The 19135-nt window shown below is 43.8% G+C and overlaps 1 protein-coding gene across 1 annotated transcript in view; it reads left to right on the forward strand.

Annotated features, from left to right (window-relative positions):
• The first annotated feature begins 3578 nt into the window (after positions 1–3578).
• trim71 (tripartite motif containing 71, E3 ubiquitin protein ligase) overlaps positions 3579–19135 on the forward strand; it is a 36916-nt gene continuing 21359 nt past the window's right edge. The window contains exon 1 of the mRNA XM_060837835.1: positions 3579–4212. Within this exon, the coding sequence (XP_060693818.1) occupies positions 3769–4212 (444 nt within the window). The 5' untranslated portion in view covers positions 3579–3768. The remainder of the gene's footprint in view (positions 4213–19135) is intronic.

Below are 19135 nucleotides of genomic sequence, written 5' to 3' on the forward strand. Positions count from 1 at the left end.
TGCAGTCCTCACTTTCTCTCAGCCTTCGAGGAGGGTAGTGTAGGGAGCATAACTTTTCTTATTTTCATTGAATTTTTAGATAATGGCCTAAAAAGAGAAGGTACTGCTTTAAACCAAGGAGACCAAGGGGAAAGAGATGGCTGGACTTTTAAAAGGAAATATTGTTTACAGGAGCACATTGTCGGTTGCATACAATGTTGTGTTTTCCCTCGAACAACCGCTTGACAACAGCATGTTGATTGGCTTGTGACCAGGTGACCATGGCCTGGGTGGGGCCAGTGGAGCAGAGAACCACACAACCTGCAACGCAAGAGCATACAAAAGTATCCTCCTGCACGCAGGCGCCAGATAATCTCCAGTCACCACGAGTTACCATGCACTCTTCACAATCTCTATAGCCAATGTTAGGATAGATTTTCAATGTGAAAGGAAAGCATGGTCTGCAACTCTGTGTCAACAGCAAAGAACTAAAAAGAATTGGAAGAAACTGAAAGATTCGGTTCGACTTCCGTGGTCCAGACGGGAGTGAGTGTATTATTTCCCTCTCCAACTCTGTTTGATTTGATCCCTGCCCTGCCCCTCACTGTTCGATCCTTCTGTGAAGGGCACTGCTTGTCACTGGCCACTTGAGTGTCTCCTTTCTTCCTGGTGGTGGAAATTGAATAAAGATTTGTACAGCTGTTGTTTCTCACTGTGTCTCACACTTGCACACACACATGGGTGCTGAGGAAAATATAAGCTAGTTCGGCGCTAGTGTAGGGGGCAAAGAAATAATCATTTCTAATCATTCAATCAAAGATCTAATTCATTCATGCACTCTGGAAAAAAATTGTCCTAATTTGCAGATCACAAAAAAAGGGCTGCACGGTGGCACAGTGGTTAGCACTGCTGCCTCACAGCACCAGAGACCCGGGTTCAATTCCCGACTCAGGCGACTGACTGTGTGGAGTTTGCACGTTCTCCCCGTGTCTGCGTGGGTTTCCTCCGGGTGCTCCGGTTTCCTCCCACAGTCCAAAGATGTGCGGGCCAGGTGAATTGGCCATGCTAAATTGCCCGTAGTGTTAGGTAAGGGGTATGGGTGGGTTGTGCTTCGGCGGGTCGGTGTGGACTTGTTGGGCCGAAGGGCCTGTTTCCACACTGTAAGTAATCTAATCTAAAAGTAATCTAATCTAATTTGTATGTATAAACACAGGAGCTTCAGAGATAAGAAAAAAGTAGAAGCCTAGTGTTTGTTTACTGAGTTGGTGAACCTCTAGGCCATCCTTGTGGGATATGAACATGTATAAAGATTGCATGTCCACGATGAAGATAAGGCGCTGGGGGGTGGTGAGGATTCTGGATTAGTGGTGCTGGAAGAGCACAGCAGTTCAGGCAGCATCCAAGGAGCAGCGAAATCGACATTTCGGGTAAAAGCCCTTCATCAGGAAGTTATTGAAGAGATGGAGGGCATGGATGTCGTGGGAAGTGCCTGAGCCAATGGGGAAGAGGATGGAGTCGGGAGAGGATGAGACGAATTCGGTGGGGCAGAAGCATTGGGTCTGCCGGAGTAGTTGGGCTTGTGGATCTTGGGGAGCAGGCAGAACTGGGCAGTGCAGGGTTGGGGGACTGAGATTGGAGGCGGGGGGCGCGGGGATCACCGACCGGAGGTAATAAGGTCATGGACAGTATGAGTGATTTTGGCGTGATGGGTCACAACGGGGTTGTGGCCAAGGGGGGAGGTAGGATGTGGTGTCGGAGTCGACCACCGCCCTGCCTTTGTCAGCAGGTTTGAGGGTGAACTGGGGGACAGAGTGAAGCACTGCACGTTCGGAGATGGTGAGGTTGCAGTGGGTGAGGGGGGTGGGAAGGTGGAGGATTTGCCTGATGGAGTCACCGCAGTCCTCCCATTGACCAGCTCACACCGTCTACCTGTGCTCACCTATCCCCACCTCACCACCTTGTCCCTTCAACCCCCAGTCCTGAAGCAGGGTTATATCCTGATGCCGCCTGGATTGCTGCGTTCTCCCAGCCTCCTGCGTGTCCACCACTTCCCTCTGGCAGCTCATTCCATACATGCACCGCCCTCTGCCTGAAAGGGTTGCCCCTCGGGTCCCTTTTAAATCTTTCCCCTGTCACCTTTAAACTCACGCCCCTCTACTTCTGGAAACACCCCACTGCCCCTTCCTCCCTCCACCCTGGTCTTATTTCTCCACTGGGTTAGATTCTGTTGCCCATCCAGGCAATCTCGCAGTGTGTCAAATTTCGACCACGATTCATAAAATAAGACGCGATGGAAGTACACTTACGCGTGCATTTGGAGAGAGAGAAGAAAAATCGCGTCGAGAAAGCCTGAGCTTTCTGAGCTCGACTGGGTCCAGCGTGCGCACGTGTGTGTGTGTGTGTGTGGAATTATGAATGAAATGAATTATGAATGGGCTGGCGGAGCGCATGAATGAATGAATGAATGGAAAGAGGCGGGAGGGGGAGAGCCGAGCACCTGGACGCAAAGGTGACGTGAGGGCGCCCGACGCGGTGACGTCAGGGCGGCACTGCCGCCAGCACCAGCACACCGTAACTCGCCCCGCCCCCCCTCCCTCCCTCCCTCCCTCCCTCCAGCGTCGGGGCGACGTCGAAAGAGGCGGCAGTAGCGCGCGGGCGGATAGTCAGAGACAGACACAGAGAGAGAGCGCGAGCGGGACGGAGAAAGTGCGAGAAGATGGAGCGCGCAGCCGCGGAGGGGAGCGGCGGCACGAGCAGCGTCAGGAGCCCGCAGCGCAGCTGAAGGGAGGCCGCCGGGGGAGGGGCAGGGGGAACCGGCTGGGCGCCTAGGAAAGCCCGGGGATTTGAGGAGAGGCCTAGTAGCGGGTGGGGGGAGGAGGCGGCGGCAAGAGTGTGTGCGAGGGAGAGAGAGAGAAAAGGTTTGGGTGGGTGGGTGGGGGGGAGGGGGTGGAGAAGAGGAGCCTTTTTAAATATAAATTTAAATATTTTCTGAAGGGACACCCCTCCCCCCTGTCCCCCCCCTCCCCCTGTCTCTCCCCCCCCCCCCCCCCCCCCCCGGGGGGTGCTGGACCCACCCCGACCTCCCGCGCGGGGAGGGGAATATGAGCCCCCGCCGGCCGCTCCATGTGGATTTCCCGGTCGCTGCAGAGGGGAGCGGTTCTCGCTGAGGAAGCCGAGCGGCTGCCCTCGTCCCGGCCGCCGCCGCCGCCGGCCCCGGCCCCCGCCCCCGAGCTGGCCCAGGGCCGCTTCTACCCGCGCTGTTTCCAGCGCTCGGACGCCGCCATGGCCGCCCCTTTCTGCGGCTCCGAGCAGCAGCAGGCGGCGGCTGCTGCTCCCCCCGCTCCCCCTCCTCCTCCCCCGCCACCACCTCCCCCTCCCCCTCCAGCGGCGGCGGCGGCCCCCTCCTCTCAGGCCGAGCCCCAGTGCGGCCTGTGCCGGGCCCGCGGGCTGCCCGGCCCGGGGCCTCGCTGCCGGGGCTCCGCGGCGGCGGCCGACGAGCTGCGCCTGCTGCCGTGCCGCCACTCCTTCTGCCAGGCCTGCCTGGAGGCTCACGCCGGCGCCGGGGGGGCTGCCCGGAGGCAGCGGCGGGGAGGGGGAGCGGGGGGGCCGCCTGCTGCTGCCGCCGCTCACCGGCGCCTCCAGCCCGGCAACGGGCCTGGCCCGGAGTCCGAGGCCGCCGCTGCCGCCCCTTCGACGGTCAACTCGTCCTCGTCGTCGTCGTCCTCCGCCTCCTCCTCGTCGACGGGCTCCGCCTCGGAGCGGCCGAGCTGCCCGATCTGTGAGCGCCTGATGCCCGGCGCCTCGGCCCCCCCCGACAACGAGCCGGGCCTCCCGGCCGAGCTGCTGCTGCTCAACAACCTGCTGGACGTGGTGTCGGCGGCCGAGGACGAGCTGGACGGCGGCGGGGGCAGGGGCCGTGCCCGGCCCAGGAGCTCCCAGGCCGGCGCTGGTGGTGGCGGCGGTGCCGGCGGCGGCGGGGCTGGGGCTGGGGGAGGGGGCTGCAGCTCCTGTGATGAAGGCGCCCCGGTCACCTCCCGCTGCCTGGACTGCGCCGAGTACCTGTGCGACCGCTGCGTGCGGGCCCACCAGCGGGTCCGCCTCACCAAGGAGCACGCCATCCACCGCTTCAGGCAGCCCCCGCCCCAGCCCCAGCCCCACTACAACCAGCAGCCCTTCGCCAGCCTCCCCATCGCACACGAACGGGTCAGCTACTGCCAGCAACACGAGAACGAAGTAGGTCCCAGCGTCCAGCCGAGTGTTGAGGGGGATGGGGCTGGGGTGAGGGAGGGAGATGCTCGGTTGGCTGCCCCTTCCCGGGCTCGGTTGGCTGCCCCTTCCCGGGCTCGGTTGGCTGCATCGGCGGGGGATTGAAAAGGCACCAGCTTTTCCTTTCGCTTTTGGGGGGGTTGGGTCGCACCGGCTTCCCCTCGTTTCCAGCGATTTGACTTCAAATGGGGTTCCTTCGGCATTTCGATGAGTTGGGTTTCATGCGTTCCTTGGGATCGAATTGGTTTCACTGGGTTTTAAACTGCAGTCCGGGATTGTTGGTTGCACGGGGGTTTGAATCGCTATCGCGGATTGCCTCCTTTCGTTGTACGGTTTTTAAAAGCACGGAGTATTTCGTTTGGGGCGTGCGGTTACATTGCTGTGTATTCGTTGTTTGGGGAGCGAATGCAACCTGTTTTCATTGCACTGGGGGAAATGCGACGGTTCGGATTAGGTTTATGGTTTTTCGGTGTTTTTGTGCCAAATTCTGATTTGATTAATTTAGTTTTGAGGAAAATATCGTTTTTAAATTGTGCTAATAGATTACCAGGTGATTTGGAATATGCGAATTAGGTGCAATATAGTATATGCACCCAATTTTTTTAATAACATTTGCTTTTTAGTTTCATGAATGTAGAGATTTAATACCAGGGACTGGGGTCCTTTTGGTAACAAATGACAATTTCTGGGTCTAATAATTTGTATACACTTTTGCTTTAACTTAAAACAATCACAGTCGTTTTCTGTTATTCGAAAGGACTGGAACTATATGCTTCACCATATTCATGTTTCAAGTCGGGAGTTTTGTACTTCTGCCTTCATCTCCCTATCTTCTGGTTGCAGGTCATTTTAATACGAACGACGACCGTTAACTATTCCTGTGGCCGCAAATCTTGACATTCCGAACCCTTTTGTTTGCATTTTACTTTAACTTGCACTATAGCTTTACTAAAGCGATATGGGGCAATGTGTTCTGCTCTGATTTGTGACCGATCTTCAGTTCAAACTCTCAGGTGTACTGTTTGCGGTGTTGTGTCGGGTGCTTAATTCGATGTTTTTGATTACAAATTTGGTACTCGGGTTACTAAAGCTGTTGACATTTTCCTAGCCGCCTTGGTGTGGAATTGATATATATTTAAAATGACCAGTACGTAGACGGTAATTGGAAGGTTAATCTCCGTTATTCAACGGGTAGTAATGGAAAAGGACGATGAACACATTTAAACGAAAATCTAAAATTGCGCTACATAATGTTAGGAATAAATTGGGATTTTTTTTCCCTTCGTAAGATGAGTTGGCTACTCGCCAATTTGATCGCAAATGTGTCTCCTGCTTAGCAACCTGGAAACAATATGTCCTCAGAAACGTGGTATCGGCAGCATGAGCGTCTTTTGCAGCCTATGCTTCTGTATCGTGTACATTTATGTCCTGGCCAGTGTCAGTTGCATAATATATCGATTAATTTTGGGTTGTGGCGAGTTAGCAACTGTAAGTTAATTTCCCAGTCTGGAGAGAATTGGGTTTGATTTGGGAGATTTGGTTGTGTGTGTACCCGCACACGTGTCGTCCCTATCCGTTCCGGGATTGCGGGGCAGCCTTTATTCCCCAAAACAAAATGGTGCCTTCTGTTGGGCGGGCAGAGTCAAAGCGTGTGCTTTACTTTTAGGACCGTTTCTCGTTTCGTAGAGTGTAAATGCAGGGAATTTGCTTTGTCGTTGACCCTGTTCTTCCCCCGCCCTCGCTAATGAGTAACATCGTCTTGTCGTTCATTTTTTTTATTCTAGTGATGCGTTAATTTAAATGAAGGATATCCTTTCCACCCAGGATAAGTAAATATATTCCAAAGAATTGCAAATGTTACAAAGTTCAGACTTGGCCACATAAATCATATCTGGTCTATATTGCGTTAATGCAATTTTTTTTAGATTAGATTACTTAGTGTGGAAGCAGGCCCTTCGGCCCAACAAGTCCACACCGACCCGCCGAAGCGCAACCCACCCAGACCCATTCCCCTACATTGACCCCTTCACCTAACACTACGGGCAATTTAGCATGGCCAACTCACCTAACCTGCACATCTTTTGATTGTGGGAGGAAACCGGAACACCCGGAGAAAACCACACAGACACGGGGAGAATGTGCAAACTCCACAGAGAGTCCGGGTCTCTGGCGCTGTGAGGCAGCAGTGCTAACCACTGTACCACCCACTTATTCTGTTAATAATTTTGGTATTTTTAAAACACGGCTATCTCAGTGAAGTGTTCAGCAAGAATTGCAGTGTTTCAAATGTCATTTGGAGGGAAAACAAATTTCTAATGGATCATAATGCTCATCAGGGTGGGGTTAACACATGGCCTATGGAGGTAGTGCTCAGGAGCATCTGGTAAAACACACCAGGCTACAGGAAAACTACATTCAAGCCCAGAATCAATGTAAATGAAATTGAGGATGTTGGGATATGGTTTTCTTGTTTACGGACATTCCAAGAGCTCATTACATCATGCATTCTACAGTGCATTTTGTCGTCTTCGAAGTGTTCTTTATGCCCAGAGCCCAAGGATAGCTCTGATTTTCAATTCATGTCTTAACGAAACAGCTCAGTTCAATTTTCTCAAAAATAGTTCTGTTTTTCTTAAATTTTTAAGCTAGTTACCTACATTGCTGGTGATCTAGTCTAACCTAACTGGAATTGACTGAAGAGCCTTGAACTGGATTCTTTTCTCATTATTTGAAGTGGTTAATTCCCTTGGACTCTTTTCTAACATTGAATTATTTTACTTTGTGCATGAGAGAACTGCTGCATTGAGCTGAAATGGTGACAGGACGTCAAGTAATTTCATCGAGGCAAAGCACTTTGGGGGATTTTCTGAGTGACATAAGGTGCTACATAGTTGCAAATTAATTTCCAACAGTGGTCTTATTAGTAAAACTTGTATTCCAGTGTGAGGTGCATAAATTTTAGAGATTGTAGATAGTTGTGTTTAAAAAAAATTGCGTGTAGATGACTTCTCCAGAAATCCACTGATTGGGATGAACTTTTTGGTCTAGTAATGTTTTGAATGCAGCCCTTCTATTCAGTCTGGACTTCAGTCTAGGAGAGTCACTCTGTCCACCATCAAAAATAAATAATTTGGTCATGTTTCATTATGGGATCAGTGTGCAAATGGTCTGGTATGTTTAGTGTTACAGCAATGTCTAATTACCTGGGATGATTTCCATTATGCTTCCTTGCTTTCTCAAATTTAGAATTTATAACTGGATGAATTGGAGAACAGTGGTTTTTGTAGGTCTTTTGAAATTGAGAATGTTAAAATTAATCTGTAGAATCTATTGCTAGTGAAAAAGCGATTCTCTCCGGGGGTTGTTACCCTTTCTAAAGGAAAATCTGGGTATATATTATGAATGAGGTACAGGTTTTGTAATGCATCTTTCATTTTCCTTCTATGGTTTATTTTTTCACAACTTTTATCAGCTTTTTAGATGTTTTAGATCTGTATTTGTCCACCCCCAAGTTTTTGAACTTTCTTTTACCCTTTTGCAGTGAGTGAAGTGTTTTATAAAATATCCTCAGTGTCCACAGTTTTCACTGCTGTCCATATATTATGCTGATTAATCAATAAAGGAGTTTCAGATTATGGAGTGCAAACAGGATGGTAGAGTTAAGGCCTCCATTCAATCGACTGTAATCTTGAGTGATGTAACAGGTTGACCATGCTGAATAACATATGTTTGTTACTGTTAAAATTTCATCTGATAAATGTTCAATTCCCCGCTCTCCAACAGCTATCTTTGCTTAGTTAACACATGCTTCCTATACTATCAACTGCAAAGAGTTAGTGAAAATTTTGATTTGTATTTAATTAAATGGCAACTATAAAACATTTGAAACGTCAGTCTGTTTTGGACTGTTTATTCTGATTTGCTAATTGTGAGGTGAGCCAAACTGAAGTAAGTTTGAGGTGGAGTGTCCAGTGGGAGAGAAAACAATTGGATTTTATTTTAAGCCAGTTGCCCTCAGTGCTGCTTTAGGAAGTTTAGTTCATCTCCAAAGTAGGAGGCAGGTGGACACAATTGAGCTCACTTTTAACAAACATTTGTGCTCCAATACCTTACCAAAATTAGTTGCTAGCAACTGTAGACGAGGTACTTAAAGACTTTGTTTCTCCTGAAGAGTATGAAAACTGTATCGAAGTTAGTGTTTTGTTTGGAAGTAAAAGTTTTAAGACCAAGCAGTGATTCCTCATAGTTCAGATGTTAAGTGATTATGCCCCTTTCTTGAAATCATGTCAAAGTTTGTGAAGGTGGGTAGTCAGATGGCTGGGTGAGCAGATCAAGTAGCATGGTTGTGGTTTGTTAGATGTGTATGATACTAATGCAAATGGATGCTCTACAATGGGAATGGCGCACAATTTGAGGATGAAGATATTTTGCATTGAGGTTACCATGTCATTCCTAATTTAATGTCAAATGGGATTTGAGAAGTGTATGTTTCTCTGGTTGTTGAGATGGGATTAAACTTTGTTTGGTGTCTTTCTCAATATTGAAGTGTTGATTTGTAGTCACATCTCCAAAATTTAAAGCTATCAGCAAGGTTACAATTACTTTGCTTAAAAAGCTGAGATTTTAAGTGGACAAGCATTCCATCACTTTGGAGAAATGGTTGGAGCAATCCTGATGGAACTATGAAATGTTGTTTGTCTTGGGTCTTTGGGTCGTTGTCTCGGATTGAAGTATGCAGAGGATATGTGGCCATTTACATACATTATTGGATGACGAGCTATGTGCACTGGCAGATCTTTGGTATTTGATCTCCACAGATTTATTATTAGGAGCTTCCAGTGTGCACAGCACACAGCCCAGTCCATAGTTTCTGGCACAGTGTTGTGATGTAGATTTGGAACAGGAAATGTGCTGAGGTGACCAATCTTTTAGGGTCAGAGTCTTATAGATTTGCAACATGATTTGCGAACGTTTGTACTCAGTACTCCGACTGATGAAGGCAAGTGTACCTAATGCTGCCTTTAACAGTCTCCTCTACTTCTGTCACCACTTTCAGGGAGCCATGGCCTTGGATGCCAAATCCCTTGATATCAATGCTACTGAGAGTCTGGTCATTTGCAGTATACTTTCCTCTTATATTTGTCTTCCCAAAATGCATTTCTTCACTTATCCAGATTAAATTCCGCTATCCATTTCTCCATCCTACTTTCCAACTTATCAAAGGATACAACAGGATATAGATATCCTTCCTCACTGTCCACCCAGTTCTAATGCCATCTGCAAAATCGTTAATCTGACTACCTGCATATTCCACAGGATTGAGGTCTTCTGCCATTTTGAACATTATTGACTACAGGAGAAAGTGAGGGCTGCAGGTGCTGGGCATCAGAACCAAAAAATGTGCTGGAAAAGCACAGCAGGATAGGCAGCGTCCAAGGGGCAAGTGAGTGGACATTTCGGGCATCAGCCCTTCATCAGGAATGTGGAGGGGGCTGGTGACTGAGGGACAAATGTGGAGATGGGGGGAAAGATAGCTACAGACAATCTGGGAACCAGTTGCACAACCTTACCTACTCCTCGCAAAAATCGGACCTCTCGCTGTCTCTTCCTTAGATCTGAATGGCTTACTCCTCCTATTTTCTGTCTTTACGTAATACCAAGTTGTTGGCTGTTATGGATAGATAAGAATTTTAACTGAACAAAATGAGAAACCACTAGGGTGACATCTAGTGATCTAGTATAAAAGTATATATATTCACTGGTGGTCAATTTTGTGGAAGAAGGTAGTGACCATTGTAATTAGAATGCGTTTGGTCTTGAACCTGCGATGATCATTTCACGTGACCTGCGTTGTTCCTTCCTTTTTGGTGCGTTTTATCAACTGTGGAATCTTGCAGTCTTGTATTCCGTTGCAGTTGGAAAGTGTGTGGAGGCTAATGTTTATCTTGATGCTGTGCTTATTCAGAAACTACCATTCTAGATCTGACTTTTACAGATCGACATTGCTAATTTGATGGAATTTTGCTTGCTTGAATATTTCTAAAGCTTTTAGTTCCCAGCAGCTTCTGCTCCATGTGACCTTGCTTCACAGAATGCATCTGCCCGGTTTTATTGATTGCGTAGAGGAGGGACCCCATAATGCTGAACTAAATTTAATGTTGTGCTGGAGGCACTTTGTTAAAACCTATATATAGGTTTATTCCTGTGAATCCGTTAACAATGCATCATAGTTCATATTTTTACCCTTCTGGCATTGCAGTAGTTCCCATGTGGTATTCCTCTGGTTTAATGATGAGCAGTACTACAGTTGCGCCAACTGCCATTGCTTACACCTAGCTGCATTCCATGTGTAGGAAGCATCTTGTTTATGGTTAATGATTTGAAGGAAGTTTGCTAGCATCTACATTAAGTAGTTAAAAGACAAAGTGCTAATTGCTTTTGTTGTATAGGAAATTATCTTGATTTCTCCAACCCCACCTATCCTCCAAAATACAGGTGGCCATACTGTGCTCTTCCAGCACCACTAATCCAGAATCTGGTTTCCAGTATTTGCAGTCATTGTTTTTAACCTATGTTCTCAGAATTGTCAGGCGTTTGTTAGCTTCACATGTCGTGCTCAGTGTTTTTGTGCTCTTGTGCTTTCAAGGGAAGGGCAACAAATCAATAAATACCTACGTTGCCTTTTGTAAAAGTTGTAGCTGAAAAAGTACCTGGCTGAATTGATGCTCTTCTCCCTATCGTGGACAAGCATCTATTGCTGCTTCTAATTGGTTCTCATGCCTAAGTAATCACAAGAAGCATACAGTATCCTTGGCTTTAATAGTGGCATAGAGTGCAAGAACAAGGTGATATTGAAGTTTATAGTGCAATTGTTAGACCTCAGCTGGAGTATTGTGTCCAGTTGTGGGTGCTATATTATAGGAAAGATGTGAATGTATTGGAGAGAGTGTGGAAAAATAGTTTACAAAAAGTTTTGGGGATGAAGAACTTGAGTCATGAGAATAGTTGGAGCTCTTCTTGAGGAGAAGGCATCTAGAGATTTTTGAGTGGGCTAGGTAGAATAGTTGGAAAGAAACGCTTTTTCTGCTTGAAAAAGGAATAATACCAAGTTGGCATAGATTTAAAATTATTTGCAAAATAAGCAGGGGGAAAGTAATTTAAAACATTTTACTCAGTATGGAAAATTTTGCCTGGAAATGTGGTGGAGGCCGGTTCAGTTAAGGCATGAAATAGGACATTGGAGGATTATTTGAATAAGAATGTGGAAGGGTGAGAGTTGGGGGGGTGGGGGGAAGAAAAGTGCAGGACATTAGTATCTCTGTATAACGTAGTACTAACATATGGGTTAAATGGCCGTCTGTGGTTTAACAATTGATTCTGTTTTCAGGATGTTTATGAACCTATTCGCAAGAATATCTAGAAAACGCCTTAGAAATTGGTACTGACTCAGTATCAGTAACCAATTTCCGTTTTCTCAGTATCCTAGGATATCTGTATGCATTAATGGGTGAGGCAAATCTGCTGAGGTACCAACAGAATGTTTGTTTTGTGGGCCATAAAGGTTGGAACTGTTGATGTGTGCTTCACCTTTGTTATTGAATGATTTGGATGAGGTCAGGTCCAGGCAGCATAGTTTCTGTTTTCTCATTGACTTGTCTGGTCTGATCATCTTTGTACGTGGAAGAGCTACGTAGGAGTGGCAACCACACTTCTGTTATCCATTAGTAGTACTTGAGCCTATGCCCATGGATAAGGAGGATTTGGTATAATGTGGCTTACCTATCACTAGATTGAGGTGCTTGCTAGCACTGTAGAGGAGAGAAAAAAAGCTCTTGGGTACTTTCTGATTGCCGCCTTTTTTTCAGCTATTGTGAAAAGTGCATAGTTGTAGCAAATAAAAACAAGTTGCTGAAAATACACACCTGATCAGATTTTATATTTGGAAAATGTTTACATTTCCAGTCAACATTTTCATGAGACCTTAAACACTTCATCCATGGTTGCTGCTAGACCTGAGTATTTCTAACATTTTGTTAGTGCAGGTGGTTAAATCTGCACACTCTTGCTTTTAGAATGTAATTAATTAATGTGTTCAGGATGGATTTATGGTACGTTTGATTCAAAATGTGCTCCTGTGGATAGTTTCAATCAAGATTCTTGATTTTTGGGACTAAATCTATCTTGGCAGGGGAGGCACAGCTTGTATTCTTTGAACGCAGGAGGAAAGTATTGACAGTGGGAGTAAATAGTATTGACACTAGATAACCGAAGTGGGAAGTATTCTTGTTCCTTGAGTGCTCAATTCACAAGTTTTGAAATTCACATTTTAAAAAAAAACAAAAAGCTTTGGATACATGACAGCCTCCTTTCGTGTGAAGGTTAACTACTTTGCTTGTTGTTCATTTTTAAATCAACCAGTAATGAACTGGTACAGTATGACTGAAGTATTCTGTTTAAAAATCTGACTTGATTTTTTACCATTCACCCTTCAAAGTTGCCTTTAAGATTCCTTAAATTTAACATGCTCTGAAATTATTATAAATTGGCCTTAAAGCCCCACAAGATTTACAAACTATTGTCCTTTTTAACTTCATGGCACCCATTTTGAACTTGTGCCAATTGAATGATTGGTCAGCTGCACAGAACCCTGAATAAAATGGGTTTGGGTGCGAGATTGTAAATTTTATGTTAAACGTTTTAGTCTATATATGTAAGAAAGATGACTTGAATAATTGGCTGTCTCTGCCAGTATAATTAGAGACTTAATTAATTTTTGTCTGTAACTTGCAGAGATGAAACGTGATTCGTGGGATTGGAATACATAATTGAGAAACAAGAAAACATACTGATGTGAAACTTAAATTATTTAGAGATGGAGGGTCAGTATACTGATATATCTCAAACCTTCACTGAAGATCTTCACTAAATAACTTTTGAAATGCACTGAAGACAGCACTGAAGATTTGAGGTGTCAATGCAGTGCATTTCAAAAGTTATTTAGTGAAAAGTCTCGTAACTGAAGAATTAATAGAATTGGAAAAGTAATTTGAGCTGGAATTCAAATATTATCACTTTAAGAAAAAAATGTTTATATATAGATGAGGCATGGTTAGTAAGTTTGCAGGTGACATCAAAATTGAAGATTTTGTGGATAGTGAAGACTGTTACCTCAGTACAACTGGATCTTGACCAATGGGCTGAGGACTGGTGGATGGAGTTTAATCTAGACAAATGAGGTGCTGCATTTTGGAAAAGGAAATCAGGCAGGGCTTGTGCATTTAATGGTGAGGTCCTGGGGAGTGTTGCTGAACAAAGACCTTGGGAGTGCAGGTTCATGGTTCCTTGAAAGTAGGGCTGCAGGTTATAAGATAGTGAAGAAGGCATTTAATATGCTTGCCTTTATCAGTCAGTGCATTAATTATAGGATTGGGAAGTTATGTTGCGACTATGCAGGACATTGGTTATGCCACTATTGGAATAGTACTTGCAGTTCTGGTCTCCCTGCTATGGAAGAAAGTTGTGAAACTTGAAAGGGTTCAGAAAAGATTTACAAGGTTGTTGCCAGGGTTAGAGGGTTTGGACTGTAGGGTGAGGCTGAGTAGGCTGTGGCTATTTTCCCTGCAGTATTGGAGGCTGAGCGGTGACCTTTATAGAGGTTTGTAAAATCATGCACTTGGATAGGATGAACAGACAAGTCTTTTTCCTGGAGTGGAAGAGTCCAGAATTAGAGAGTATAGGTTTAAAATGAGAGGGGTAAGAATTTAAAGGGACCTGCAGGGCTGCTTTTTCACTGGTGGTGCGTATGTGGAATGAGCGTCCAGAGGAAGTGGTGAAGGCTGGTACAAAAGGCATCTGGAGAGGTATATGAATAGGAAGGAATTAGAGGGATAAATGCTGGCAAATAGGACTGGATTTATTTAGGGCATTTGGTTGGCATGGGTGAGTTGGATCGAAGAGTCTGCTTCCATGCTGTAAATCTCTAGACTTTACTCCACAAACTAATTTTATTTCCCCTCTCTCTCAGAATGTAAGAACTGTATCCTCCCTACAATGAGAAATTAGTTTGTAATTTTTGAAGGATTCCCCTTCCAAAATGTCAAGCAAGTTTCTCCCCCTTTTGATAAAGGAGAAACAGGATGACCCAGGAATCATGAATCAGTAGAAATCTGGTACGTTGCTAGTTGTATTTCTGGCAATGTGGAGTATACACTGCTTTCCATGCTTTGTGTGTATCCTCGGTTACTTCTAGGACTGAGTGGCTAAGTAACTTAGAATGGCAGCTGCTTTTAATGCCTTTCTGCCATTTGTTATTAATGCACGGCACTTTTTTTGTCACTGGTGACCTTGTGTTCCCGAGGATGTGACCTTAACATGCCTTTTTCTTTTGAATTGTGTGCTTAGCGTAAGACTCTAACTAGTCAAGGAGGCGGATGGCCCAGGTTTACTGCAGATGGTCTTATTTAGTCTGTTTTATGGGATGAGTCTTTTTTCTTTCTCATAAATGAGCGGATCTTGGAATTTAATGTTTCATTCATTGCTTAAGGATTCATAATTTGAAGATGAGGTATGATAACTGGTTGATGCTAACTAAGGGGAAAGTAAGCAGGGTGGTTCTTAATCATTTTCCAGTGACCTTGGTTCCTCCATGATTCCTGTCAAAAACTCTGGTCAAAGAAATAGATTTTGTGGAGGGTTTGAAAGGCAAGTGGGTCAGTTCTGGTGAGGGAATTCCAGTGTATGAGCCCTTAGCTGAAGGGTTGAGGTAATGTGCAAGAAAGAAGTTGAAGTTTAATGCCATTATGTTATCAGAGGGTTTAAAATGCTATGATGAGAATTTTGAAATGTTGGTGAGTTGAATATTCTAAGTCAGTTATCCTTAGTTTAAAACACGATTTAAAAGCAGCTGGCAAATGGAGCTTGGAGTGCCTGTGGGTGATGTTTGAGGGGGGTTTGCATCCATTTCTCTTGGGCAAAGCATTGACAACACTTTATCTCATCATTTCACATTTGAGATGGGATTAGTAGGAATAAAAAGTTTGCTTTGAAAGTTAGTGATTTGACCCCTCTCTCTGTTCAGCTGATTTGTCACTACAACTAAGATTGACATCCCTGTATCAACCCGGCACTAGCTAAAAATCTTATTTCGGTTAGACTTTAAGAAAGGGTGAAGTGGTGTTAGAGATTTAACACAACTTGTATTGCTGTCATTGGTGATCAGCCTTTTTTGAAGTAGCTGGTTGTCCCCTGGAGTAATGGAATAATTGCATCAAATTCAATCATATTGCTTCAGCTTGGAGCTCTGCAAACAGTATTGGCACGGTCCTTGACCATATAGTCTTCCTGTTGTCTAGAGAAGGCGATAATCTCTCAATAGGGCAGAATAATTGATGTTGAGGTGCTGAGTGTTTGCCTTGTTACCATCCTGTCTTTTATCAGAAGTTTACATTGTCCCTAACTCAAGGAAATTAAATGAAAGCCATGTATGCTCCTTCAATCCTTCAGATTTCTTTCTATTTTACTCCTCAATTTCTCTCAACCAATGAATTTAAGCACTGAAAATCATGTCAATAATGAAAATACTCCTAGGCATGTTGCCAGAACAGTTGAAGCTGGCTCACATCCAGATACTGAAGTGTCAATAACTGGGAGTTAATGTTCCTGTATTTGTACCACCCTGTAGGCAGTGAGGTTGAAGAAAAGTTAGAATGAACAGCACTTGTATACTGTAACCAGATTGCTATCAGGGTGAGGTTAAAGCTTTTTTTTAACATGCTGTGGTAGGCAGAGGATTTTTGAAAAAACTGTCAGCGTTTTTCAGACTTTCTCTTTTTGCAATATCCTCCTGATGCCAACTTTAACCACATTTTAAGTTTTGAACTGAAATACATTTGACATGCATTTTAGCCTGAAGACTTTAAGAATTATAGCTCACTGGTGTTTCTCCTTAGAATTACTGGTAGTCTTCCTACTAAGTTGCACTTAATGTTGTTGCCTCATCCCTGGATTTGTGTTCAGTCTTATTTCAATTGTTGGAATGGAAGTCTGTGGCTAGTATTGTTCTGAACATTCTTGACCTGAGTCAAAACTGCCGATAACTTTTCACTAGGTTAACATTCCAAACTGTTAGAAAAAGAGAGTAAAATACTGGATGGAGATGAAATAATTATAATCTTATATTTGTTTGAGGGATGTGGGCATCGCTGGCTAAGGTAGTGTTTATTACCTGCCTACTTGAAATTGCCGTTTAAAATGAGTGTCTTACAATGCCTATTTCAGAGGGAAATTGAGAATCAAAGACATCAAAATATACTTGTTCACCTCGCCTCTTTTACAGAAATAACTTTTATGATTTTTTGTAAAACAAGGTGTAAGTGCTCAGGCTGCCCTAGAACTGTGTGGTTTGCGAGGCTTCAGAGGGCAGGAGGAATCCTCTTCTCCTACTTCATTAACTTTGGTGTCACATGTAAGCTAGCCTAAGGATGACAAATTTTCTTCTCCAAATAACATTGAACCAGTTGAGTTTTCAACAATCTGGTGAACGTTATCATAGTCTGTCTTTTAATTCCAGTCTTATTTTTAAGCTCTGTGAACAGCTGTGGTGGAATTTAAGCCCTTATCCCCAGAGTGTTAGTCGGCGTTTCTCGAATACTACTGATATTTCTACTATATCACTGTCTTTTCTAAGATTAAACTGGTAACCAGTTGGCAGCTGAATTTGGGAAAGCTGCTAACATGGGTTGCTGAAGTAATCCTAATCTCTAGTTTTGAGCACAGTCAGCTCATGGTGTGGTGTTGCTTTATAAACCTTATCTTTGTCAACAAAACCACAAACCATTGTTCAAGGTGTAATACAGTGTATTCACAACAGCTGGGATATTGCCAGCACTAATTTAGCTGGCTCAAATCCAAATTTATATACTTATAAATTCAGTTATCAGGATTTTATTATTCTTCCATCTCAATGTGCAGTGGAATCATAAAATCATTAGCTTTGCTTACGTTGTGGTTATGCATCTATATTTAGGTAATTCCTGTTTTCCAAACTAACTACAGTTTCAAGATTTGAAAGCACAGTTAAAAATGTAAATTTGTTCTCAAGTAAAGGACTGTAAATTGTCTGAAACTTTGATCTTTGTTAAGACATGTGTAGACATTGATACTTAGAGTGAAACAATGGGATAATGGGTACCAAGCAGCAGTAAATAGGGTCAAAGTTGGGGGAAAAAAAACAAAAAAAGACAGATTCTTTTTATTTATATGTAAGTAGCATTTAGAACAAAAGTAAATTCGGGGACAAATGTGTGATCTTATAGCCGTTACAGTGGCATGGTTGCAAGGAGAATTAAATAGTCAGGATTTTGACGTTGCAGAAGGAAAACATGCTTTGGTAATATTAGTAAGGAATGCATTAAGTATAATAGTGAAATTATCTTGTATCAGAAGATCTAAAAGCCAGATGGTGGAGGTAAGTAGTAGTGCATAGACCCCCCCCTATCAAGCTATGTGGTAGGACAGAGCAAAGCAGGGGATAATGAGTACACGTTGAAAATAAAAGCAGTACATTTTATCATCATGGGTCCATCTATGTTTGCAATAGGGCTTTTGGATACTGGTGCTTTTTGTGCCTGTGCAACTATTGACTAGAAGAAGTAATCACTTTCACAAAGTCAGGTTGGTAGAGGTAGCCTGAGGAAGAATTGATAGGATACTTTCCAAGAAAAATATATTGTGGATTCAACTAAGAATCTGGCTGTTTGGGATCTGGTATTATGTAATGAGGCAGGTTTAATAAATGATGTCAGTTTTTTAAAAATCCTGCAGAAAACTGTGACAGTAACATGGCAGGCTTTAGTATTATATTTGAGAGGGATGAACGCGGGTTGGAAACAAATGTGCAATGTTTTAAATAAGGGTAATTATAAAGGAATGTGGCAGAGCTAGCGGCAGTGGACTGGGAAAGGAGTTTACCAGGAATGGCAGGCATTTAAGAAAATGTGAGGAAGGAGGATTCTAGAAAGAAGATAAGCTAACCCTCATTAACCAGAGAGTTGAGGATAACATCAAAATGAAAAAGAGAAAATGTCCACTGTAGCAGAGATTAGTGGTAGGCTAGGTGATTTGAGAGAATTTCAAAAAGCAAAAGATGGCCAAAAAATTTAATGAGGGAGAAGCTAAGCTTTGAGAATAAACTGAGTATTTGTTTGCAATGAATGCATTCCTGTTTGACCCGAAGTTTTTCAAAACTGTTTAAAATGGTTGCTATTCAGCAAAGACACAGTGCATGAGTTATGTAGCATATTCAAGGTTTAGATTAATCCAGAGACTGAGCTTTTCAAAAAAAAAAGTTGCATCTATGCATTTTTTGAATTGTGTAGTGACAATTCAAGGATCACTTGGGAAGATCCCTCTAAATTAATGCATCTGGTGGTATATTTAGAGATGAAAAGAATGTAATGACAGCCTCACTTTTTTTTATATTGTGCGCTGTTTTTTTGTAGATGTCACAAAGCTGATGGACTGATACCTAGTGGGCTGGATCATAAAACTTAGAATTTAAGTTGTCGAGGCTGCAAATGCTCAAATCCCACCCTGCACCCTTCCTCCTTTAATGGACTCTTTTTAAATCTTCATATTTGACCAAGCTTTTACTCGTATGATCCATCATTTTTGGGATGTGACTGTATGTCATTTTGTTTTACAATAGCTCTGTGAAGTGCCTTTGTGTGTTCCATGCAGCAATTGAAATCAGTCTGTGTGCCATGGTGCAATTTATCCTTGATGTCATTATGCCCATTATTGTACAAAATCTAAACCACTTTATATGACCTAATACCGTTTAGATTCTAGAAGGTAAATGTCTCAAATTTCAGGCAGTCTTTTGTTTATTCAG

Source organism: Hemiscyllium ocellatum, chromosome 17, assembly GCF_020745735.1.
Source record: "Hemiscyllium ocellatum isolate sHemOce1 chromosome 17, sHemOce1.pat.X.cur, whole genome shotgun sequence".
Lineage (NCBI taxonomy): Eukaryota > Metazoa > Chordata > Chondrichthyes > Orectolobiformes > Hemiscylliidae > Hemiscyllium > Hemiscyllium ocellatum.